The sequence below is a fragment of the Eremothecium sinecaudum genome, chromosome VIII (assembly GCF_001548555.1).
Source record: "Eremothecium sinecaudum strain ATCC 58844 chromosome VIII, complete sequence".
NCBI lineage: Eukaryota > Fungi > Ascomycota > Saccharomycetes > Saccharomycetales > Saccharomycetaceae > Eremothecium > Eremothecium sinecaudum.
This window is the reverse complement of record NC_030899.1, coordinates 997,867-1,021,554: the sequence shown is the minus strand read 5'-3', so window position 1 is coordinate 1,021,554 and position 23,688 is coordinate 997,867. Positions and strand designations below refer to the sequence as shown.

General features: G+C 40.1%; 14 protein-coding genes across 14 annotated transcripts; 6 read left to right on the top strand and 8 right to left on the bottom strand.

Moving 5' to 3' along the window:
* Positions 1–66: 66 nt before the first annotated feature.
* On the top strand, positions 67–423 carry ATG8 (ubiquitin-like protein ATG8; the record flags this gene model as incomplete). The annotated part of the gene is made up of 1 exon (XM_018134506.1): positions 67–423. One exon carries the CDS (start codon positions 67–69, stop codon positions 421–423), a length of 357 nt encoding a protein of 118 aa, XP_017989995.1.
* A 512-nt stretch (positions 424–935) lies between these two features.
* On the bottom strand, positions 936–5,255 carry NUP170 (Nup170p; the record flags this gene model as incomplete). Its single annotated transcript, XM_018134505.1, has 1 exon — positions 936–5,255. The coding sequence occupies one exon, from the start codon at positions 5,253–5,255 to the stop codon at positions 936–938; it is 4,320 nt and encodes a 1,439-aa protein (XP_017989994.1).
* A 1,002-nt stretch (positions 5,256–6,257) lies between these two features.
* On the top strand, positions 6,258–9,686 carry GRR1 (SCF ubiquitin ligase complex subunit GRR1; the record flags this gene model as incomplete). The annotated part of the gene is made up of 1 exon (XM_018134504.1): positions 6,258–9,686. The coding sequence occupies one exon, from the start codon at positions 6,258–6,260 to the stop codon at positions 9,684–9,686; it is 3,429 nt and encodes a 1,142-aa protein (XP_017989993.1).
* A 201-nt stretch (positions 9,687–9,887) lies between these two features.
* BIR1 (survivin) lies at positions 9,888–12,266 on the bottom strand (the record flags this gene model as incomplete). The annotated part of the gene is made up of 1 exon (XM_018134503.1): positions 9,888–12,266. The coding sequence occupies one exon, from the start codon at positions 12,264–12,266 to the stop codon at positions 9,888–9,890; it is 2,379 nt and encodes a 792-aa protein (XP_017989992.1).
* Positions 12,267–12,755: 489 nt separating this feature from the next.
* Positions 12,756–13,979, bottom strand: TIF5 (translation initiation factor eIF5; the record flags this gene model as incomplete). Its single annotated transcript, XM_018134502.1, has 1 exon — positions 12,756–13,979. One exon carries the CDS (start codon positions 13,977–13,979, stop codon positions 12,756–12,758), a length of 1,224 nt encoding a protein of 407 aa, XP_017989991.1.
* A 268-nt stretch (positions 13,980–14,247) lies between these two features.
* Positions 14,248–15,132, top strand: EMC2 (Emc2p; the record flags this gene model as incomplete). Its single annotated transcript, XM_018134501.1, has 1 exon — positions 14,248–15,132. One exon carries the CDS (start codon positions 14,248–14,250, stop codon positions 15,130–15,132), a length of 885 nt encoding a protein of 294 aa, XP_017989990.1.
* A 47-nt stretch (positions 15,133–15,179) lies between these two features.
* TIP41 (Tip41p) lies at positions 15,180–16,250 on the bottom strand (the record flags this gene model as incomplete). Its single annotated transcript, XM_018134500.1, has 1 exon — positions 15,180–16,250. The coding sequence occupies one exon, from the start codon at positions 16,248–16,250 to the stop codon at positions 15,180–15,182; it is 1,071 nt and encodes a 356-aa protein (XP_017989989.1).
* A 179-nt stretch (positions 16,251–16,429) lies between these two features.
* Positions 16,430–17,008, top strand: ERV2 (flavin-linked sulfhydryl oxidase; the record flags this gene model as incomplete). Its single annotated transcript, XM_018134499.1, has 1 exon — positions 16,430–17,008. The coding sequence occupies one exon, from the start codon at positions 16,430–16,432 to the stop codon at positions 17,006–17,008; it is 579 nt and encodes a 192-aa protein (XP_017989988.1).
* A 51-nt stretch (positions 17,009–17,059) lies between these two features.
* STE18 (Ste18p) lies at positions 17,060–17,344 on the bottom strand (the record flags this gene model as incomplete). The annotated part of the gene is made up of 1 exon (XM_018134498.1): positions 17,060–17,344. The coding sequence occupies one exon, from the start codon at positions 17,342–17,344 to the stop codon at positions 17,060–17,062; it is 285 nt and encodes a 94-aa protein (XP_017989987.1).
* Positions 17,345–17,577: 233 nt separating this feature from the next.
* TMH11 (Tmh11p) lies at positions 17,578–17,895 on the top strand (the record flags this gene model as incomplete). The annotated part of the gene is made up of 1 exon (XM_018134497.1): positions 17,578–17,895. The coding sequence occupies one exon, from the start codon at positions 17,578–17,580 to the stop codon at positions 17,893–17,895; it is 318 nt and encodes a 105-aa protein (XP_017989986.1).
* A 340-nt stretch (positions 17,896–18,235) lies between these two features.
* AW171_hschr85061 (uncharacterized protein) lies at positions 18,236–19,516 on the bottom strand (the record flags this gene model as incomplete). The annotated part of the gene is made up of 1 exon (XM_018134496.1): positions 18,236–19,516. The coding sequence occupies one exon, from the start codon at positions 19,514–19,516 to the stop codon at positions 18,236–18,238; it is 1,281 nt and encodes a 426-aa protein (XP_017989985.1).
* A 217-nt stretch (positions 19,517–19,733) lies between these two features.
* Positions 19,734–20,519, top strand: ACF4 (Acf4p; the record flags this gene model as incomplete). Its single annotated transcript, XM_018134495.1, has 1 exon — positions 19,734–20,519. One exon carries the CDS (start codon positions 19,734–19,736, stop codon positions 20,517–20,519), a length of 786 nt encoding a protein of 261 aa, XP_017989984.1.
* Positions 20,520–20,572: 53 nt separating this feature from the next.
* VMA13 (H(+)-transporting V1 sector ATPase subunit H) lies at positions 20,573–21,997 on the bottom strand (the record flags this gene model as incomplete). The annotated part of the gene is made up of 1 exon (XM_018134494.1): positions 20,573–21,997. The coding sequence occupies one exon, from the start codon at positions 21,995–21,997 to the stop codon at positions 20,573–20,575; it is 1,425 nt and encodes a 474-aa protein (XP_017989983.1).
* Positions 21,998–22,517: 520 nt separating this feature from the next.
* Positions 22,518–23,630, bottom strand: GLN1 (glutamate--ammonia ligase; the record flags this gene model as incomplete). Its single annotated transcript, XM_018134493.1, has 1 exon — positions 22,518–23,630. One exon carries the CDS (start codon positions 23,628–23,630, stop codon positions 22,518–22,520), a length of 1,113 nt encoding a protein of 370 aa, XP_017989982.1.
* Positions 23,631–23,688: the final 58 nt, after the last annotated feature.

The following is a 23,688-nucleotide window of genomic DNA, read 5'->3' as shown; positions in this document are numbered from 1 at the left end:
ACTATTACTATTAATAGTGCCAATAAATTCTTTATTGATATAAACTGCTCCTTTCTATTATACACTATGTCATCATTTAAGTCTGAGTATCCATTTGAGAAGAGGAAAGCGGAATCTGAGAGGATCTGTTCACAATTTGAGAATCGAGTTCCAGTAATCTGTGAAAGAGCAGATAAGTCTGATATTCCTGAGGTTGATAGGCGCAAATACTTGGTGCCGGCAGACCTTACTGTGGGTCAGTTTGTATATGTTATTAGAAGACGGATCAAGCTTCCCGCTGAGAAGGCTATATTTATCTTTGTTAACGATACTTTGCCACCAACAGCAGCGTTGATGTATGCGGTGTATCAAGAGCACAAGGACAAGGATGGTTTCTTATATGTAAAGTATTCCGGTGAAAATACCTTCGGTGATGATGAATGAGAGGGGTTCTTTCTCTGTTTTAGGATTGCCTTGGTATTGATTATATTTGCCGTTGCTAGAGAATGACTGGAGTGCGTCATTACCTTTTAGTTGACTATTCATATTCTTTAAAAAAAGATTCCGTTGTTATTTCATTATGACTAAACTTGGCCGGTCCTTGGATAGTTTAATCAAGAGGTCGGTTGGTTCACTTTAAGGGTTTGACTGGCGACTATGGTTATGTTGTTATCATATATGGGAAGTTTGTTAGCTCTTGCTCTCCAATATATTGCATAATATTGATTCTCGCCCAGTGGCTCTTCAACCTGCAAGATGCTCTTGGAAGGATGATAAGGTGGTTTTGTGCGAACGATCGCGTCCATTGAGGTTAAATTACGTAGTTAGGAATAAATTTATAATGTTTTAATGTCAGACATATTGATATCTGGACAAGATACGCCTAGGGATTCTAATGATGATGAAAGAGCTTTTCTAATTACTTTAAGTGTACAAAATATATTTACTGTATCTCTTCAAATGCTGTTACCAGTCATTTTCATGTATTTGTCAATAGGGTCTGTTTCAATGCTGTAGTCTCCTAAATTGCGTATCTCATCATACTTTAGGATGTCTCTCAGCTTCCTGTCCGATTGATACCAGTCTTTAATTAACCAGATTATTTCTTTCTTGTACGCGGTGTTTATAGATTCCGACGTTTCTATCAGGTCCTTAAGGACATAGTATAATTTATCATAGGAAACACCCGCCGTAATGAAAATGGAAGCAATCGAGCCAGGTTGTATATGCTCGTTTGGAAGACTTTCATAGAATAAGTTACTGATTATTGGTAAAATGTCTGCAATGGGGAAAACAAATTCACTCGTGCGTACACTTTTGCCGGTTTTTATCACAACACTAGAAAGGAGATTTATGAAGTTTGCGCTTTCATCAATGTCGTTTCCGTCTGATCTTAATTCACTTTTGAGAGAATCAAACAGTTCCATCCACTTTGCCATAATTTCCTCGTGGTTACGGAAATCTGAGATCTTAAATATAGTTAGGCAAACCTCGTAGTAACCCAATGGGTCTGCAAAGTCATTAAACAAGTCACTTACTGGAAGAATCTTGCCGTCGAGCTGTGTCACTAAATCCTTCTTGCTTTGTTCATCGATCCGAGAATCATTGTTGACAAGCGATAAAAGTTCGTCCTGCACGATTGCGACATCAAATAACTCTTGAACCATGCTACATAGTTGTATCATTTGATGCCTTTGATTTGGAGGGCAAACGCCGTTACAGAAACCATTGGCTCTTGATAGATATTCAATTCTAGTGCTCAATTTGATGTCAAAATCGGAAAACGATAGTGCGTATAAAATTTGTGCAGCAGCCAAAAAGTTCGACCTTTTTGAATGATACACCCACAATAGACTTGATATTTCCAAACTGGAAACAGACTTTTCCTGCAAGTAAGGCAAAATAAAATCAGTATCCAGTTGTAATAATTTCTCTTGGCTATTTTGTGCAACTAACCAATCATAAAGTTGATAATGGAATAACTTATCATCGTACGTCAAGGCAGTCCTGTAACTCTCTTCCCTCAACTTGGTAAATTCACTGTTTTCCGCTGAAGCATTTTCAATCACTGAGTTTTGATTATTCTTTGAAGCCAGGTTATCAACACTCACAAGGGCTTCAAAAACTAAGTCGTAAATTGCTACCCGTTTATCAAAGTACTTTTTCTTCTCATCGTGTTCCAAAGAGCCGTCAGAAACATACTGATAAGCCAACTTTCCTTTGTCAATTGAGTTTGCAATATTTAGCAAAAACTCTATTGTCTTTGGGTAGTAGTTCAACTCAAACATGATGGAGACAGCTTCCTTTAGTTTTTCGATCGAAATGTCGTCAACTATTTTCTCAAATAGTCTAGTTGCATTAGTTAAATGATAGTTTGAAGTGTCAAAATCTCTCAAACCAACTTCTTTAGCTTTTTTCAAATGCTCAACCGCACGGAATCCAAGCACATCAGAGCTGGAAAAGAATGAACCACAACGTTCCTGCAAAGCTGTGGCGATGTATTCAATGAAACCACCTCTCGATATACTTCTATTGATGATGGAAGATAGAATTTCCCTTACAAGGGCCTTAGATACATCATTTGGTGCGAATATATCTTTAAATTTCAATTTCGTCAAGTCAACCTGGAAATCAAGGTTTAAAAATTTCATAATATCGTTGAAAGCCAAGTATTGGCCCTCATAGCCCTCAATTTCACTTTCTTCGAAAAGGACATTTAAGAATGACAAAGCCTCTTTAATTGATTGAACCAGCCTACTCATCGCATTGATTGCAATATTCTCTGCTTGATGTGCAACCTCTTCAGAACGATCAACAGACTTGCCGGCCGATATGCCCGTGGTAGCAATCATGGTTATAGAAGGTCCATAAGCATTAAAAAATTCGTTTAAAATCATAATTGATGACAAGTAGTATTCTAGGTTGCTCTTAGAAATAGAAACCATAGTTACCAGGTCACCGTTTGGAACTGATTCTTTGATCAAATTACCTCGATAATCGAACTTAGCGGCGGGATTTACAGTAAAAATGTTCTTATTCCAAATATCTCTGAACAGTCTTGTAACCAAAAGCGCAATACCGTAAAATCTAGACGACAGCACAACATTATCTAGACTATAATTGTCATTTCCACTAGAGGAGCTGTTGTTTATTAAATTAGGTTTCTTTGGAGTGACTGTGAGGGAAGGTTTGCTCAACAGCGAAGTAACAGCTGGAGCGGCGTAGTTGTTGTACCTAGGTTTTATTTGTACAACATTCTGGATACCAACTGTAAAGAAAGTTAAAGCACTAGACCTAATGGGCTCCGCTCTGTTAAATTTACAAGCAACGAACAATGCTGATGAGCATGCTTCTGCTAACCCATAATTCAATACAAATGGAAGTGGGTTTTCGACTAATGACTCAAAGACTTGGTCCGGGGTACGGTAGCGATATATTTCAACCGAAGTATTAGTTAAAACGGCAATCTTAAGCCCTTCGACAGAGTATTGGGTTGCAAATGCATTAGCATATCCCTCAGGTTTATTTGTAGCATTAAACAATGGTGTAATTGGAGCAATTTCTTTAACCAAACCGTTGGTATCGAGGAAAGTAGCATTTTCAAAGTATTTCCCATGGTTCTTCAACACACCATAATCAGGAACACTTACAAACAATCTACGCTGTCCAGAAGTGGTTGATGAGGGAGCTCTAGTTGGTTGGTTAGTGTTGTCCATCGTAGTTTGCGGCTTCTTGTGAATGGCACTAAAAAATATACCAGGAGAAATAATGGTAGACGCCTGAGTTGTTTCCAGCAAAACTGATGACTTTTTTTGGTATTTCAACTGTATTGGTTCAGAGGAATTTAAAGATGAATAAAATGGCATGGTCTTAATCTGATTTTGTTGCTGTTGCTGCTGGAGCTCTTGTTCGATAGTTTCTGGACTAACAGAACTTGGTGGGAACTTAACTGACTCCAAGGTTAGTGCCTCCACACTGGTCGAGCTGGACGAGCCATTGAAGTAAAGGCGGACACCTCCAACAGTGATCGCTATTAAAAATAGGTTGTTGTTTTCAATCTGTGTAACAACTACAATCTTCATAATTTTGAGATAATTATTACCCAAAATTGGGGCTCCTTTTGCATTAGTTGTGCCAATAATCCTTTTAATATATGCAAGTTCAATAGACACTGGCCCATCCAATGACTTCGAGTTAATTTTGTAGGCTCTAATTACCGACTTCGAGGACAGTGAGTAAAGAATACCTCTCGAATTATCGATTGCTAATTGTACAATCCATTCTTGGGAGTATTTCGTTTTTTCTTCAAAAAACGAACGTATTAGTCCACTTCCAGGGAAGCTGGAGATTATATTTCTTGGTAGAAGGTTAGAAATAGCCATCTGCGTCAAACATACCTTATTGCAGTTGCTATTAAACCAGTCTTCAGACGCTGAGTATTGGAGCTCCCAAACGTTGGTTCCATTGGTTTTTCCAACGAAAAATATCTGTCCGGTCTTCTCGTAAGAGACTATATCCAATACATCTAAGCCGTTGACCGACACAACCATTCCAGTATTGTAAATACTCAACTCGCCGGCTTCTTTCTTATAAGTTATGGCAAGCAGATATATGTCAAACAGGGTTGCAATAACTAATAAATAGTCAACTGACTCAACAAAGACGCCCTTCTTCGGCTTTACTAGATGCACTTTTAATATGGTATGTTTTATGTCATCAATTGACTGGAAATCGGTAGAATCCTTGATGTTCCATAAAATCAGTTTATTGTCGATAACAATCCAGCATCTATCAAGGTCCGGAAATATACCCATATCGTTACGAGTCTCAGCTTTAGATACTTCTTGCAAAATCTCATCCGGGATATTCACTACATTCACTCTTTCAAACGGCGTAAAGGCTCCAAGCCCTCCGACTTCCTTACTGAAATTATAGTCTACACCGTTGTTGTAATACGACCTGTCATCCAAAACCATAGTGGTCGAGTCACGCATTTGCAAATGGTCGATATACTGCGAAGCAAGTTCCAATGGGCTCATACTGCCCATCCCATTAATCCTCACGTGCTCGTTCGATGTATTGATGCTCATCGGATTGTAAGAAGTAAGCTGAAATTGATTAGGGGCCATTATAGCAGCATTAGTACCCAACACGCCTCCGGTCTTTACTCCCCCTACATTGGCCGAAGCATCCCCTCTATTAAGCTGCGTGTTGTTCGGTACCAGCGCATTTATATACCCAACATTGTTTTTCAAAGGCGTAGAAAATATAGACATCACGTTAGATTCGTCTCCCTGTTCCGAATTTATTAGCAATCGGACTCTACCTTTTCCTACCCACCGATCTCAAACCAAAATTTACAATAGCAAGATCAATTAAATCTTCCAAGCCTCAGTGACTTGCAGTTCTTTCTTTATTTATATTTGTTTACTGTTTTAACTCTAATAAAGGACGTGATCTAGAAAATTTTTGGAAGCGCAAACTATCACCAAATTCAAAGTAGGGTAACATTTCAACGCCACCGGGAAACTCTGGTATAAATTTCGCTTACGCAGATAGAACAAGCTCCTTAAAACACAGCGTACTATCCACTGCTCTATAAGGTTATTTTAAGGCCTTTGGACCCTTTTTATACGACCTATCTGTCCTCTGTTTACTATCAGACACTTTTTACAACCCTTGTGTACATCGTTCATAGTGAGGGCCACAAAGATCTTGAACACACCAGCCCAAATAGACGCTTTCTAACATTGAGACAACTAAATATTAGTAAACCGCCACCCAAACGAACCGCATACACAGTACATTTGTGTTCACGAAGGAAGCAATAAAGAAACTACATTAGTAGAGGAATCGGCAGCTGTATTGGAGTGTGGAAAAGGAGTGTGAGAAGTTGGTTAAATTTTAAAATTTGCAATACTGGACGTAAATTAACATCCATTCGTTGTTTACCCTGTAAGAAGACTTATAAAATTGATTGTTTACTATTAAGGCAATTGAAAAGTATTTAAAGAAAAATACTGCAGAGTTTTGGAGTAACTACAGACCTGTGGTGTGATTTAAAGGTACTATTTGACTAAGACAGTGAGAGTGTTGTTTTTACCGGAAGTGGGCTTTTGAATCTTATCCATTGTTAATAGCTGTTTCTCTAGTTTTATGGGAGAAATTTGATTGTTAAACATAGGGCTTTTTAATTTTGGCTTCCTTAGAATTTTAAAAGTAGTGAAATTAGGAGAAGCTTAGCGTCCAGAAATACTCATAACGCGTAACTGCCAAATATGACAAGCGAGACGAATAACGCTAACGCTAGTAATTCCACTAATGGACAACTTCCTATGTCTGACCTTCCTGCGTCGTGGTTTACAAATCCTATTCCTTCACGTTCGAATTCCGATCGACAACAATATTCGCAAGAATTCCGCGAAAGGGTTTCCAGAGTGACGCAAAGGGGCCAATCCTATATATCACAGTTAAGCGAGCAGCAAGGAAGGGATTGGCCCCGCGGACTTGTTAATGAAAACACAAGGTTCTTTCGGCAAGCCGTAGAAACAGCGTCTGCAAGGACCCCTATATCGCTGGCTGCATCCTCTGATAGCAGTGTTGCGATGACAAGGCCGAATGGTATAACAAGTAACTTCCTTCCAGTTGCGGATACGGATAATGATATAGACTTGTTGCAGGATGAGCAGCATACCTCACTAGTAACCCCAACTACAGAAGAGAGACGATCATTTGAGTCCTTCCAAGCTGAAGCACGAAATGTTTTCAGGAGAGCAATAGAAACTATCAGCAAAAGAAAAGCGCTATTATTACAGTCATTTGAAGCCGATAATCTGAAGCTCCAGCAGTTACAGATGGGACAGCAGTGGAACGGCGATTCAACCGGTCAAGAGTCTGAAACTCGCTATATTAGTAGACTATCGAAAATTCAACGCATTCGACTACGTGCAATTGAAATGGAGACTTTAAATATGCAACGTCTGCGGGGCACTTTCCAAGCCACAATGCAACAATTTAAGATTGAGGTTCAAAGATACCTAATAGCAAAATCCAGGGGAGAATACATCAGTAATCCACTGGATTATTTTAAATCTCAATTAGCGGAATGGGATCCGCACAAGAATATGGGAATTAAAATCGCATTAATGGAGAATCATATGGATCAAGCAGATTGGGAAAAATTAAGGCAGATGGTTGAGTCCAATCAATCAGAATATACCACTGACCGACTATCACAGAACCAACTCCCGTACCAAGGTACTTCGCGAGCTCCATTTATCAATGAGTATAAAAATAACGTAGGTCAAACCACGCTTAATACCACTCACTCGTCATCTAATCAAGCCTTCCCATTAAATGCTTTGCCACATGAAATTCTATCCCTAGTCCTAGAAGTTGTAGGTCAAAAGTCTGACGTGGTATCCTTGTTGACAGTATGCAAGGCTTGGGCTGCAATAATTGTGAAGCTCTTATATTACCGCCCACATATCAACAAGAAACCGCAGCTAGAGCTTTTTATGAGTACAATGCGCAAGCCCGCATCTGAGGTTATTTTTGATTACAGGTCAATGATAAAGAGGTTAAACTTTTCATTTGTTGGAGATTATATGACTGATGCGCAGTTATTGCATTTTATCGGTTGTCCAAATCTAGAAAGGCTAACCCTAGTCTTCTGTAAGCAAGTCACTACCAAATCCATTGCACAGGTATTAAAAGGTTGTAAGTTTTTGCAGAGCGTGGATATTACAGGGATTAAAGAGGTTGGTAATGAACTTTTCGATGTGTTATCAACAGACTGTAAAAGGATTCAAGGCCTTTACGTTCCTCGTGCTGATATGGTATCCTGTGAAGCCATTGAAAGATTTGTTGAGAATGCCCCAATGTTGAAAAGAGTGAAAATAACTTTCAATAAAAGTATTACAAACAGTTTGTTGGTGAAGATGGCGCGTTCCTGTCCACTTCTAGTAGAAGTGGACCTAACATCTACCCCTCAAATAAGCAATGAAAGTATTGTTACTCTAATGACAGAGTTACCTCAGCTCCGGGAATTCAGGCTAACGCAAAACATGCTATTCAGCGACACATTTGCCACACAACTATCGTTAAATATTTCTAGCTTGCCGGCGTTGAGATTAATTGATCTATCAGCTTGTGAAAGCATCACCGATAAAACAGTCGCGAAATTGGTTCAATTGGCTCCGAAGTTGAGAAATGTCTACTTGGGTAAGTGTAGTAGAATTACGGATAATTCTTTAATTGCCTTATCGAAGTTGGGCAAAAACTTGCAGACCGTCCATTTCGGTCACTGTTTCAATATCACCGATGAGGGGGTTAAGGTATTGGTTCAAAATTGTCAACGGATTCAGTATGTCGATTTTGCATGCTGTACAAATCTAACTAATCACACTTTATATGAATTGGGAGACCTAACAAAATTGAAAAGAATTGGTTTAGTCAAGTGTTCACAGATGACTGATGAGGGCTTATTAAATATGATAGCTTTGCGTGGTAGGAATGATACTCTAGAAAGAGTCCATCTTTCATACTGTACTAACTTAACCATTTATCCTATTTATGAATTGGTCATGGCTTGTCCAAAACTATCGCATTTGTCTTTGACTGCAGTTCCATCTTTTCTCCGTCCTGACATTACTCAATTTTGCAGGCTTCCACCAAGTGAGTTCACTGTCAACCAACGTCAAATATTCTGCGTCTTCTCTGGTAAAGGTGTTCAAAAACTACGTCATCATCTAATGAGTATGACGAGACCTACTGATGGCCCCACTACTAAAGTGAGAAAAGTTCTAATTGAATTTTTAATTGCTAGAGGCTTGTTTAGGCCAAATGAATCGGAGGAAGAAGCTCTAAAGAGGATTGCTGACGAGATAAACCAAGAAAGTGCAGCTTTGATGACTGCTTCTAGTATGTTTAATGCAGCCAATGAACCATTTCAAAATATAAATTTCGATAGATTAGACGAGCTGTTCACTTTTATGCAGCGAGTTCCTCAAGATGACTTAATTACTGGTGAGGATATCTCTGAGTTGATGCCCTTAATTGATGAATCATTCTGCGAAGAACCTTTTAGAAATGAATGGCGTGACAATGATGGTATAGTTGCACCAAGAGCTTCTAATGACCTAAATAGTGAATTGGCTGATATCGTGAGAAAATTTCACGCATTAAATGATCGCATAGCCGACTTTGAGGTTAATGTTTCCAGTATTATTAGGATTCAGTTTCAATATACAGGCTCAATGTTAGCAGAGATGTCCCACATCTACATGCTACTTGTGGACTTGAATCGAACTATTTGTGATATACAGAAGAGAATTTACGAAATAAATAACCCGCGAGATGTCAAAGCTATTACCATATGGAGAGTGATATGGACCCCAAGGTTTGAAGAGATATTGAGAAAGTATAAGTTGGATACTATTGTCTTAAGGTTATACCTAAAAAACAACGTTGCCGTATTGACAAGACAAAGAGAGGTTGCACTTCTGCGGGCTCGTACCTTATGGGACAGCGAGCAAAACTCGACAGTACAAGGTAATGGGGTTGCTATAAATGGAGCTGGGGTGACTAATGATCAATCTGCAGCAGCTCGTCAATTATTTTCACAATTCCAAATTACAGTATTTCGACCTAACGAAGATGCCCAACCACCAGAAGATGAAGATGATGAGGTATTAGAAGAATCATGAAACTGGTATCCGTTCCTCAACAATTTTTTTAATAAATTTCCTCGTTTTTCTAATTGTATAAATTGCATATATCACGTAAGTACAGACGTTTAAAACAGGCTTTTAAACTATTATTGATCTTTACTTCATGTTTATTTGGATATAGTTACATTGAAATTATATATTAACTGATAGTTAAACATAAATGAAAGTTCATAAAGACTAATAGTTAATTCCAAACCTTTCAGCAAGTTGAAGTAAAATCTTGCTGTCTGTTATGTTCTTTACCTTTTCTACAGAGGCTTCAAATTTCTTTAACAAAAGTCCCTTCTTCTTTTCAATCTCGTTGACATACTCGTCTTTCAATTCATCTACTTTATAATCCAACCAATCCGAAAAGGTCATTTCAAGCTCCTTACTTGGCATTTGTTGGATAAAATAGTTGAGATTTCCGTCAATATCAGTACTTAAAGTAGCCTCATTCACATTGATGTAATTCAATAGACCATGAAGAAACGTACTGAGTAACCTGCGATCCTTATCCAAATTACTGAAATTGGAGGACGGAAAAGGCGACCATGTAGGAAGATTATGAAATGGCTCTGCAGGAACCATGCTTGCCAATAAGCTATAAGATGTCCCGTTGCTAATAATTGAAGGTTCCGGGGTTCCATGATCGTCTAAATGTAAGGAGTCTAAGATTATATCATTCTTATCATTTAATTTCTCGATTATAGAACATTCATGTGATAACGGTTTCACTTCTACACCGTTTGCAGGTGGTGGTTTGCATGATCCCTGCAAACCCTCTCTTGATGCTAATTTACCAAATGACGTTTCCGAAGTATCCCTTTCTACTGGATTATTTATGATATTATGCAGCTTTTGGCGTTGCCTAAGGTCAGACGATCGTCGAAGGCTATTCACTGGCGAGGAGTTTTCAGGCTCGTAGTCACTGTCGTCCTCACTCAGTTCAACATTGGTATCAATTGTATCCAGCTTGCTAGTTGGCCTTCCAATGGATATGTGTCTTTCAGTTCTTCCCAGCTGCTGTAATGACTGAGCAGTGTTTTTAAGAACACCCAAAATACTGCTAGCTTTTTTGTTCGTGTCAGACGCAACAATAGTTTTCGATTTCCTAGGGGACTTGAAAGCTTCTGGAGGGATAATGAAACCACTATTTCCATGGTTGCTGAAATCGAAAGTATCATAACTGTCGTCTAATATTGTATTTCTTGAGGCAAGGCCAGCAGACTTTGAGTTTTGTCCGGGAGAGTTCGCCCTATTCTTTGTGAAATCAACAACAATGCTTTTATTGGAAATATCTGAAGTGGATGATCTATTCCTTATACTACTACCTTCAGAAGGTACAAAGTCAGTAACCGCTCCCGTCCTCTTTAACCTTCTTTTCTTCTTGGCCGTATAAGAGGGTGTAACACTCTTTTGAAGATCATTAGAATGGTATATTCCCTTCGAACTTTCTCCAGTTCCTTCATTTGATGTACTACTAGATGCTCGAATGTTTTTTGCATCCTCCCCAGCAGAGAATGTAGGATCTACAACGGATTTTGGCGAATCTTCAATATCTGAGACGTCAGAAACATCTGAAGCAGAAGACCTTCGACGTTTCTCCTGCTTATAATCTTGGTCTGTTATATTACCAGTGTTGTCTTCTGGAGAAGACTTTTCTTTACTGCCATCTTCAAAGGAACTTCTTGATAGTTCATGTTCACTTCCCTGATCACTACCAGCAAAATGGCTGCTGTTGGGGTGACTCTTGGCAATGGTAAAATTTTCATTGGAAATTGAATTATTTTGCTTCATAGGTTTACTGCCCTCAAGTTGACTTCTATTTAACATCTCCTCTCCTACGTCTTTAACTGAAACACGCGCCAATACATCATCTTCACGCGTGCTCTTTTCCGTAGTGTAGGGTATCCTACTAGTCTTAGTATCACCACTTACTGAGTCCGCAGACGTATCAAATTGGTATTTTCGGGGTCTACCAGGACGTCTTTTTCCTTCAACCTCAACATTATTGCTCTCGTCTGCAATCGTTTTTCTGGGCCTTCCAGGGCCCCTCTTTGTCTTGATCTCCGATTCCGTAGAAACATCTTTGATTGCCAGCTTCCGAGGTCTACCTGGTTTCCTTTTAACTTTGTTGGCATCTTCCGCCATTTCATTCTGCAATGGAACCTTTCTAGGTCGACCAGGACCCCGTTTTCCAGACATTCCGGCAGGCATACCGGGAAGTTCACTGTTATCTACAATACCATCACTAGCTGGCAAAATAACAGAGCTAACGTCTTTTTTAACCGTACTACGAGGTTTAACAGCCCTATTTTCTTCAACAGGATGAATTCTTGGTCGTCCACGGGGTTTCTTTACTCCCTCACCTATGTCACGTTCGCGATCTTCTAATCCACTTTTCAACTCACCAATAGAGACCTTATTACCAAGCATATCCTTAACATCAAAATATCCAGATGCAATTGGTTGCTTACTAATACTTTTCTTAGGCCTACCACGCTTTTTAGGTACTTGTCCTCTATTATTATCACCTATTGGAGCATGATCATCCTTAAGGTCTTTATCCTGCATTATGGAACTATTACCAAAAGCAAACTAAAAAGAATATTATTCCTAAACACGTTACAACGGTATGAAACTCCACCAACTTAACCAAAAGCAGTGTAATTATTGTACTCTGTTATGTTTTGGTCCTTTATTAAAGTTGAGGTTCAATTTTTAAAAACAGTTGATTCTAATTAAATCATAATGACTATAATACGGCAACACGAAAAGCGTGTCGAATACTTTAAGAGGTGTCTTCTGATCTTTTTAAGTTCCATATTAGCGCTTACTGTAGTCTAGCTGTCTTATATGCGTCATATGTATATATAGTGTTTATTTTGTGGAATTGTCTTGCAACCAAAATTAAAACGAGTGCACGGCGTATTGACGTCTAATATCATTGTATGCAAAACAACGGTGGCAATACCCAGTATGTATACATATGGCTAAAAATAATGTACATTCTATGAGATCAAATTAGGTTTTTCTGATCAGCTTGGGTGGGAATGAATTACTCTAATCGCTTTCTCCATCGGACTCGTCGTCTTCGCTTTCAGCATTTTCTAACCAGGTGATGAATGGTTTCGCAGCTCTACGGACTTTCTTTGAAACGTCTTTAGGAACGAATCTCTTAGAGCATTTGCTGCCGAAGCTTATAATTTGTTCTTCGGAGACTATGTCTTCATTGTACAGGGTCACCAAAATTTTAGGTAAGGTTGGGATCAGTTCTGGTTTGTCAAGACCCAAGAATCTTTCTATACCACCCAAAAATTGCTTTTCAAAATCTTCGTTAATAAATAGCTTCTGTAAGAGCTGGGTATGTTCTGGAATCTGCTCAACAATGTTCTCGTCGAAGAGGACTTGGCCCAAAACGCATGCGATCTTGGCATCCTGTAGGAGATCCATTTCTGCTGCCTTCTTGTATATTTCAACGTCATTTGGAAGTTTCTCTTTCTCATCTACAGATTCCGATAGAAGCCATTCGCCGAATTCCTCCAAAACGGTGTATCTAACAACAGCGACGTCATCGCCTTGAATTTCCTTGGCTCTGGCGCGAACAGCTTCCTCTGACATATCCACTGCCCATTCGTCATCTTTAACCTCGATTTGCTCTAGGCTTGATGCTGCAGCGTTGATTTGACGGGCCAACTCATCGTTGTCCGAGAAGGCACCTTCTTCTAAATCTCCAACTTCCGCTTGTGACTTACCTTGAGCAATATCAGATATAGACACACCACCACCACGAACGTTAGCAGAAGCAGTAGCAGCCTTCTTCTTCTTCCTGGAACCATCCTTCATAGAGTCAGGAGGGTTTTTCAAGATAAATGATGACAATTTATGTCTCAATTCCATCAGCGTCCGCTGACCACAAGCTTTACAATCCCTAGCCAAGTCTTCTCCCTTAGTAATGTTGATCTCAGTTTCTGGGTTTTTACAGCTACCACACAGCACAAACTTGGTAATGAAACCATCTAGCACATCTTGCAATTTTGAAGGTTGGTGAGCACCATTTACCAAATAACGATCTTTGTCAACCGAAATAGACGTCTGAGCACCCAATTCAAAACCAAAATACTTGATGATATATGCAACAGGTCTGTTTAAAGCACGGGCGACATCGGCAGCATTTAATACTGCTGTTTTAATACCATTACCTTTACCTTCAACCTTAGCCTGAATGGGAGGCATTTTATAACGGTAGAAAGGATCATTGTTATCTCTGCAAATATTGATGGACATTTTAACTAGTTATTTCTGGGTTAACTAAAGCAAACGGTAGTATGTAGTAGACTCCAATTAATACATTATTAATCGTTTTTCGTAACTCAGCGTTATTCATCACGAAGTAATAAAATTTTCAAACACTTACCTTCGTGAATACTGATAGTTGATATCACGTGGCAAATATCACGTGCAAGGGTATGTTCTTTTCATGTTAGAGATAAATGATGACATTATGGCAGTCAACTAGGAAGATAGCAGAGACAAAGCTGTTCAAAATTGCATTATGGATCATATTAGGGCGCGTTTCTTGGCATTGTGCATTACCCACCAATATGTGACTCTTCCAGCTGATGAAACAGTGCAATTACACAAGGAACTGGATAACTATCTAAAATTAGGAGATCCAAAGTTGTCTGAGGTCGACTTTATGTCGCTTTGTGAGATGTTATTCTACTTAAAGGTTTTGGTTAATGATGATATCGAAGCAGAAGTTGTATATCGACGCATATCAGACCGTCTTGGTGAGAATTCACCTAAGATGCACGTCATGAAGGCGACGTTATTACAGATTACAGAGGGAGATTTGAAAGCGGTTACATATTTGAAGCGCCTGCGGGACGAGGTGCTGGAGTTCGACACTGACTCTGCGGACTACCTTTTTATAGAGAAAAAGATCCTCGCAATAGAGCGTGCTACATTATCTCAAGAAGTTTATATTGGAAAGATGTTGTCTCTGTTAGAAAAGTTCCCTCTGGATGGCGAACTATGGTGGGCTCTTGCGAGCGAGTACAGCTCTATAGGCCAATTCGATAAGGCAGCTTACTGTTTAGAAGAGGTAATAGTGATAGCACCCTTCGCATACAATGTATTTGCTAAGCTGGGTGAAGTTCTGTACTATAGCGCCACTTGCGGCAAAAAGTTGAATAAAGTCGTTCTACAAGAGGCCCTAGATAATTGCCTACGTGCTGTAGAACTTTCAGAGACATGTCTAAAGGCCTGGTCATTTATTGCTGTAATTAGCGACAAACTTAAGAAGCGTGAACTTTCCGATCTAAGCTGTCGTAAATTGAAGGAGATAGAGTTGACAGGTAATCCCCAGGATATTGAAACGGCGAGGTTTATTCTAGATTCTCTCCGTGGTACTGTTGGGAAGAAGAGTGTTGTTTAGTAATATTTAACTGTAAATAGACGGCCTCTTCGTACTTATCTTTTATTCTAATTGGCAAAGTTTAAAACATCACTTTCTCGCTTAACCAACTTAAGGTTCTTGACGACCCAATTGCTATCTCTCATACCCGCCTTGATGTCATGATTATTGGTGGACACTTTATGCATGTTCAAAACTGACTTGTAGTCGCTTTCGTACTGTTTAAACTCTCTTATCACCTTATTAGAGTCAAATTCAACATAAACCCTCGTATCCATAATACGGAACAAAACATCGTCAACCCTTAGGAAGAACCTACTTAGAATCAGCATGCATTCATTCATAACCCGTACTTTTACATTCAGGACACTGATGCCATTGTCAGCAAGCTCATCCTCGAATAAGATCATATCGTCGTAAAAAAGAATGGGGTCTGGCCTCGACAGCTTCTCTAGTGGCAATTCGGCACAATCATCTTTCACTAGTTCCGCGCCGGTGACAGTGCCCTTGTAATCCGTAGTGTAAGTCCAATCATACTGTTGAGAGATATCCAAGGAGGTTTCATCCAAGTCAGGAGATTCATGCTGCCTTGTGCGTTTACTCCTTATCCACTTGTGAGCATACGATACACGAATCCCGCAGTCCTCTAGTTTCACTAGTTTTAAGGCCTCTAAAGCGTTAAATTCAAGCGCCCAGTTGTGTTTCTCATTCCGCACGCGAACATAGTTATTTCCGAATATCATTTCAGGTAGCATTAGGCCCTGTAGCTTGGAATCCCAGTCCTGGAGTTCCTGGGAATTCAAGATTGGCCTCTTTCGAGTGGTGATAGTCCAATCAAGTATAGATATAGATGGCGCATCTTCAAATGGCATACTCGCCCTAGGAGCTGGAATAATGACAGTCCCACACTGTGCACATAGCGGATTATTGGGATTTTGGCCGCGGTGCCTCATGTGATCACAGCTGTGCTTATTCAGGGGTTGCGGAGGCCTGGTTAACGGTATCCTTCCAGTAGAAACAGTAAAGGCTTGCGAGGCAGAATCACCAGGCCTTCTGGCCTGTACCAACCTAGAGTGCATCTCTCGTGCTCCTTGGACCTCCATGGCTTCAAATCCACTTGCAGGCTTTCTTCGCTCCATAATCTATCACTCTGCACTCCGTGTAAGCCTGCTGTGGAATTTCCTTCCTCGTGCACGGCATTCACGCACCCCTTCATGTATTAAACTTTTAGCGCTTTATTAACAAACGTGAGAAGAGACATCTACGGCAGCCTTATAACAATACACAAAACACTACAAACTACAGCATTTAGCCAATAATGAAAACCTCCAAGCAGAGAATAGTTGCTGTGGGGCTGTCATTATTTCTTATAGGCTTTCTCTACTTCTTTTCCGGGCATCAACTCTCATATACCATTCCAAATGACCCACCACTCACAGTGCTTTCCCCAGATAAAAGCAAAAGCACTGGAAAGACCAAAAACGCCCCTATAATGCCTGAGTTACCAGACGACGATGCTAGGCAGGAACTTGGTAGGGCATCTTGGAAATACTTTCATACACTACTAGCGCGTTTTCCAAAAACCCCAAGTCCTGAGCAATCAGAAAAATTACACTCCCTCATAACTCTCTTCGCTCAACTATACCCCTGCGGCCAGTGTTCGGAGCACTTTCTCGAGATCCTAGCATCCAATCCTCCTCAAACTTCCAGCAGAATTGCGGCCGCAACTTGGGGATGTCACGTGCACAACATCGTGAACGAGAGCCTTAAAAAACCTATATATGACTGCAGTACGATATTAGAAGACTATGACTGCGGCTGTTCAGGAGAAGAAGACGATGAAGAGACTGATTTCGAACGAATTACGACGATCATCGAAGAAAAGCAACATGGGTAAGTACTAATATTATTATTATTTTTTCTTATTGTCAATCACAGGGAATAAATACTACATAATTATACAACAAGTCATATCTTTACCTGACTTATCACCCCTATTGTATTTAAGTCTGCCGGTATCACGAAAATGATTTTCACCAGGTTTCATATAACCCCAGACTTCAGGTATTGCATAGTCTTTCGTAGTCGACGTATATTCTATTAATTTTAAACAGGCATTTGAAGCTGTGATTCTTTCCCTTGCTAGTTCTTTTCTGAGTTTATTATTAAGTTCCGTTGTACGCTTTAGTTTCAAGTATTGGATTTTAGGGGGTAATTTCTGTAGATCTGACATTTTGGCCTCAGGTCAGTACTATTGGCAATTGAAGCAGATTTGCTAGTACCATATACAGTATTTGTCCCAAAATCTTTTCTAGATTGAGATCCCTATACGCTAGCCAGGGGCGCCGTTGGGCATACATAATTTTTAAGTCAGTCTGCATGGTTACCCGGCTTTAGGGTGCTATATAACGCAGAAAAAAGTCGAATTGTTTCAAGTAGGCTGCAAGAGAACAAATAGCAAACAAAATGGAACCAGCTTGGATTCTAGCTACTCTTACAGCTGCTGGAGGTACTTTCGGGTACGCTCGTAAACGCTCGATCCCCTCGCTTGCAGCAGGGTTGATTATCGGAGGTACGTTTGCGTATTCCGGATACATAGCAAAAGAAAATGATGCCAAGAGCTCAGCAATTGCGCTCAGTGCGAGTGCGGTGATGCTCACGGCAGGGCTTTTGCGCGGAATTCCATCCCGATTCGCTAAACCCGTTCCGATTGTGCTAAGTGTATTAGGTGCAGTAGGTGTCGCATATTACGGGTTTCGTGTAAGTAGACATGATTTCATTTAAAATATGTAGTGGACTTATGTAATTATAACCTAAAAACCTGACCCAAAGCCAATCAACTGTTACCCGGTTCGGAGGATCCACTGTCTCGTCGAGCTCCTGGCATAAAATGTGTGGTGCCAGCGTCTAAGCGCTTTAAATGTTCGTGCGAAGAAGACACGGGCGGGAGAGAAGGGACTATGAAAGGCCTTGTAATATCTGCTGTAAGTACTAGAAAAGCCATTAAATTTGTAGTTACTTTCTGTGAATATTCTTAAACCCTGACCATTTACAAAGTCAAATGTTTATATACAAGTTGCGGACGAATATCCGCGACGTGTGTGACTTAGTAGGGAAGGGTCCACTAATTACAAGGAAATGGAACTGTCCGGCTTAGTACTAGTACCCTGTTTCCGTGGGACAGATATCCCCTAATGAGCCCTTGGGAGATAAGCCCCGCCACTTGGCATTCGGTACGGTCAAGCTGTTCTTCCTTATCTAGATTTTCTTGTGACATCATGTCATCGGGATGTGGGTGTGGGGCGGAACATTTAATTTTAATCGCCGTGGCAATCACGTGCGTGGGCACTTGCCATTTACAATCCACAGCCACCCAGGCCGCACGGACGAGCCGCAGCGTGGCATATGGCTTCAATTCGGAAAAAGTTAAGTACAGACCACGCTGCAGTAAGGAAAGTTTAGAAGATTCAATAATTAGGTCCAGTTGAGAAAGATTTCCGTTGAGAACTGCAGTAAATATTGACTTATAATCTAGACCGGTTGATTTGGCGTCCCAGGAGTCTAGTAATTTCTTAGTAGGGAACCTTCGTCTCTTTAGGAAGGCAACTGGAAGTAAATAAACCAGTATCTGCTCTCGTTGGCGGCTACATTTTGAATGACTATTTTTAAATGCAAGTTCTAACCATTGAAGTGCTTTTTCGTAGTTCTTTTTACGACATGTATAATAGCGGCCAAGGTAATAACTGTATGCTACTGTAAGTGCTCTACGGTTGCCAAAAGCTTCATCTGGGGGCAAACGGTCAGACCGAGATTCTAGAACGTTCACTATATGGTTGAGCAGTTCGTATGCACGTAGGCGGTTGAAAATCTTGAACATAATAATGCCAAAAAAATATGCGCCGTGACGTTTATTCGACGCACTTAGGTCACGATCTTGAAGGCAGATAGTTAATGACGAGTTAATGACCCTAGCACATACTGTTAAAAAATTATCCTGACGAAGGTCACCCTTTTGGTAAAATAACGAGGGATTACTAATGGCATTAATTGATGTGCTCGTGGGTTTATTATTATCCTCATTCTTGGCTGAAGTATCAAGCTTGACAGCAATTTGGTAAAGTTGTAGAGCACAACGGTACAAAGCGTACACTATCCAATCTGATTCCGAGCGAGCGATCCTATTAAGGGCACATAACTGTTCATAAGCGAGATCAAATAACTCCGGTGTTGTTTCAGATTTGTTTGCGAATGCTTTTAAACTAATTGTCTTTTTTATGAAATCATCCAGCTGGGCATTATTAGACGGAGTAAAAGAATATTTGAAGGGTTTTTGGTCATATAGTATGAAATCTATAAGATTCTGATTAGGTGTTTTTAGCTCAAAACATGCTCTAATAGATTGCATTCTTGCTCGACGAATTTTATTATGATAAACGAGATGTTAGTTGATTATAGTTAGTTTACGACTTTTTCCTTTAATGATTGTTTTTTTCTGGCGATGCAATTATGTTGGTTTTAAAATCTGTTTACTTTTTTGTATGCCCTTTTAGTGAAGTTGGGTGCTGATAGTATATATCTAATCTCGTGAAGTTAGCTTAGTGTTAGTCTGTCAACGGTGTGTGATGAGCAACAGTGCAGACTCTGACAAATTGTCCAGTGTAGATGACCAAGAAAATCTGGAGCTGGCGGTACCAAAGCATAGCGACAATGGTGAACCAGCAGAAGAGGTGAAATCTGTTCCGAGTACTCCTAAAAGAGGCATGAATGTTAACCTAGCATTGCAGGTAAAAAATAACAGATACAGTGCTTCGTTAAGCCCTGGTGTGAACGAAGACTTGCCTATGCCAGATAAACTTCTGCATAAGTTAGCTACCAAAAAGCATCACATTCAAGAACTTAAATCCCAATTAGCTCAGGCAGAGGCAGAGTTGAAGGAATTAGAAGAGGCAGTCGTGCGGCATGTAGGACGCTCGAGAGACACCCCGAAGAGGAGTGAGCATAATGAACCTACTCAAGATTTTAAGACATTAATACAGAAGAAGCTTCAGTCGATAGATAGCAGTCCCGCTGTGGTCAAAAGTCAGAAGTTTATAAGCAATCTTTTCAGCGACATGAATTCCGCACATTCAGCTAAGGCTGAGGAAAGTGCACCTAAGCCATCTACTGTTGGTAATAATAAAGGTGTTTCCGGTTTTTTGAATAAAATGAAAACTCGTTTCCAGGAATTTAGTTTCGATGGCGAAGAGGAAAATGATTTTGATGAAGGTAGAAAAGATCTGAACCGGTTCCACTTAAGTGATAAATATGAATATGATTCTGATGAGGAGATCCCTATAGAAGAAGTAGATCATAAATTTGCGTCAGTACCTAAAGATACATACAAAAGGCTTGGTTTCAGGAATTTATAATAGTAAATAAGACATGACTGTTAGGTGGCCGGACGCCATTTTATATCTATTACTCATTTAAAGGTGTTGGCAACAAAGGCTTGTGTGGCTTTCAATGCTTCGTATTTGACTTTCGAATCCGGATGGTTCAATAATTCCATGATAATAACCTTGGCGTTTAACTTGCCCAATACGTCAACGCATTCGGGCTCTAATTCTACTATATGCGTAATATCGTTTAGCGCGACCTGTACGGCAACGTTATGCTTGGAGTCTTGGGACATATCGTAGTCCTTTAGAACCTCTAACAATTGTTTGAAAAGCTTCCAGTTATCTTCTTTAAACCGGTGGCAGTTCTCAGACCAGAAAGAGTTGTCGATGTGGGGTGGAGACCACATCAATAGCTTTGAGTCCAACTCCGCAACGTATTCATCGAAAGAAGTCAATTCCTGGTATTCAGACTCCAAAATGCCACGTAACTTTGCTAGATCTTCTCTCAACTCATCATCACTGTACTTACGTTCGCCCAACTGCTGGAAAATAGAGAGACCGGAGCCCAAGAGTAATATGTTCTTGATAACAGTCTTGTGGCCCTTTACCTGGGGATCAACACAGTTCAATATGATTGCAATTGAAGATCGCGTAATCTTTTCTTTAATGGTTATCTTGACCAACTTCAATAATTTTAAGAATTCGGTCAAGTAGCTACGGGTTAAATCCGATGCAATTGCAGGTTCAAACGTTAGCAACCAAATAATTAACAATGAATAGTACTGTGACTGAATACCAACATTATTACTGTTAGGGGTTGCCACGCGAGTAGGAGACTTCGCGTCTAAGGCGTTGTCGATAAGCTGGAAAAGCGTGGGCATAAATTCAAAGTTCTGCTTCCAAATAACATGTCTATACTGCTTAACAGATGTCAATTCTTGCAACAATCTGAGCCCGATATAACACGTATCAAGTCGCGATTCGTTCCTTAAAATACCAAGAAATAACTCACTGCGCATTAGTTTCTCGACCAATGCCTCCTGGTGTAACCCGTCCTGAATCAATAGAGATACTACCATAAAAACAGAAACCAAAACTGCCTGTTCATCCAAATTATAACTACCCAATGTACTCTCGTAGACCATCCCAACAGCTTCTGGCCGCTTCTGAAAATATCTTACAGTCTCCTCACAAAATTTACTATTTGTCAACAATTCAACTATCAAGTTAATGACAGCTCTTTTCGCATCTTGATTTGAACAGGTTACCAAAAGATTCAACAATGAAGCAACCGAATCTTCAATGGACAATTCATTACCTGTAACAAACGTACTATGTTTGATCAATACAGCATCAAGTTCTTTGGCTATATTTGCATCTTCTTCATTTAAATCAGCTACCCTTATTAAAGCTTCCCAAGCAACAGGCTTTGACCCAATCGTATTTCTTATATCATGAAAGTATGAACTATCTAATACAATTCTTGGAACCCTATCCTTTGAAGACATTCTTAGCTATTAAAAGCAACAATAGCTTTCGTATGGAAGATAGAATGGCACTTCAGAGGAAAAATATTATACAAGAATACCTTTAATTTAACCAGCTGTTGTGTAGTGGCCTTTCGGAAACCCATATTTCCTGTTCAACTCCTTTAAGCTTTTCGGGTTAAAGTTTCTTATCGAAGTCCGGGTAATGAAATTCTATGACATTAACAAGGCCGTATTTAATAAATCATATACAAAAGTTCAGATATAACCGGTCTGATATACGTCTTTTTACTTATACATATCAATAGCATCTCTATATAAGCATGCAAGCAAATAGAATAAACCAATTGCCGTAAGCCAGGCTGTAAAGAGAAATTTCTGACCTTTTGCTTTTCCCATACCTAAAAAATAAAGTGACATCTTCTACAGAGAGACACCATCTGTGAACGACTACCAACGCAGTATAATGCACTAGCAAGTACGCGTGGAAGAACTAGATGATTTATGTTCTGGTAGAGTTTTTTTTTTTTAGAAAAGGAACTCAGGATGATTCTCTTTCAAATTCCTTGAACATGTCCGCATTATCTATGGCGCCACAGATGGTCTCACAGATAATTCCTGTCACCAAATATGGATCAATATTTGAAGCAGGTCTACGGTCCTCAAAGTAACCGTAGCCTTCCTTGCTGACAGACCTTGGAATTCTGATGGAAGCGCCTCTGTTGGCCACACCAGAAGAGAAAGTAGACATCGATGCCGTTTCGTGGTTGCCAGTCAAGCGTTGGTCGTTATCACTGCCGTATAGTTTAATGTGCTCTTTGTGTCTAATAGAAAGCTTCTCGATGGCCTCCTCAATGTACTTCATACCACCTGGCTGTCTCATAGCAGCAGTAGAGATGTTGGTGTGGCATCCAGCCCCATTCCAGTCACCCTTTAATGGTTTTGGATGCAACGACACCTTAACTCCGAATTCCTCTGCGACACGGGACAACAAGTATCTGCCTACCCACAACTGGTCTCCCATCTCGATACCAGTACATGGCCCAACTTGGAACTCCCACTGAGAAGGCATCACCTCTGCGTTGATACCGGAAATTTTCAAACCGGCATACAAGCATGCGCGATAGTGCGCCTCGATGACATCTCTGGCAAACACTTTTCCGGCACCTACACCACAGTAGTAAGGCCCCTGTGGAGCAGGGTAACCACCCTTTGGCCATCCATAAACATTATCGTGAAGATCAAACAAAGTATACTCCTGTTCAAGCCCAAACCATATATCAGCACTTTTGTGCGCCTCAAACAACTTGGCGGCTTCGTGACGGTGATTAAACTTATTTGGCGTACCGTCACTGTTCCAACATTCAGATAATACAAGAATATTGTCACCTTTGCGAATAGGATCAGGATAAAAGGCAACAGGTTTTAAATAAACATCAGAATCATGACCTGGCGCCTGTCCTGTCGATGATCCATCAAAATTCCACTCGGGGAGCTCCTGAACAGACTCAACTTTCTTTGGCAAAGTTCTACCTTTGGAGCGCAAATTACCAGAAGAATCTATCCAAATATATTCCGCAATCACGGCACCTCTCTGGTCCAAGTCTAGGTATTTCTGTAGAAGCGCTGTTTTTTCAACCACGTCCGAAGTCATCTTTATCTTGTGTATATGTGAAAATACTAGTTAAAGCCTTTTTAGGTAAAAATAAGAC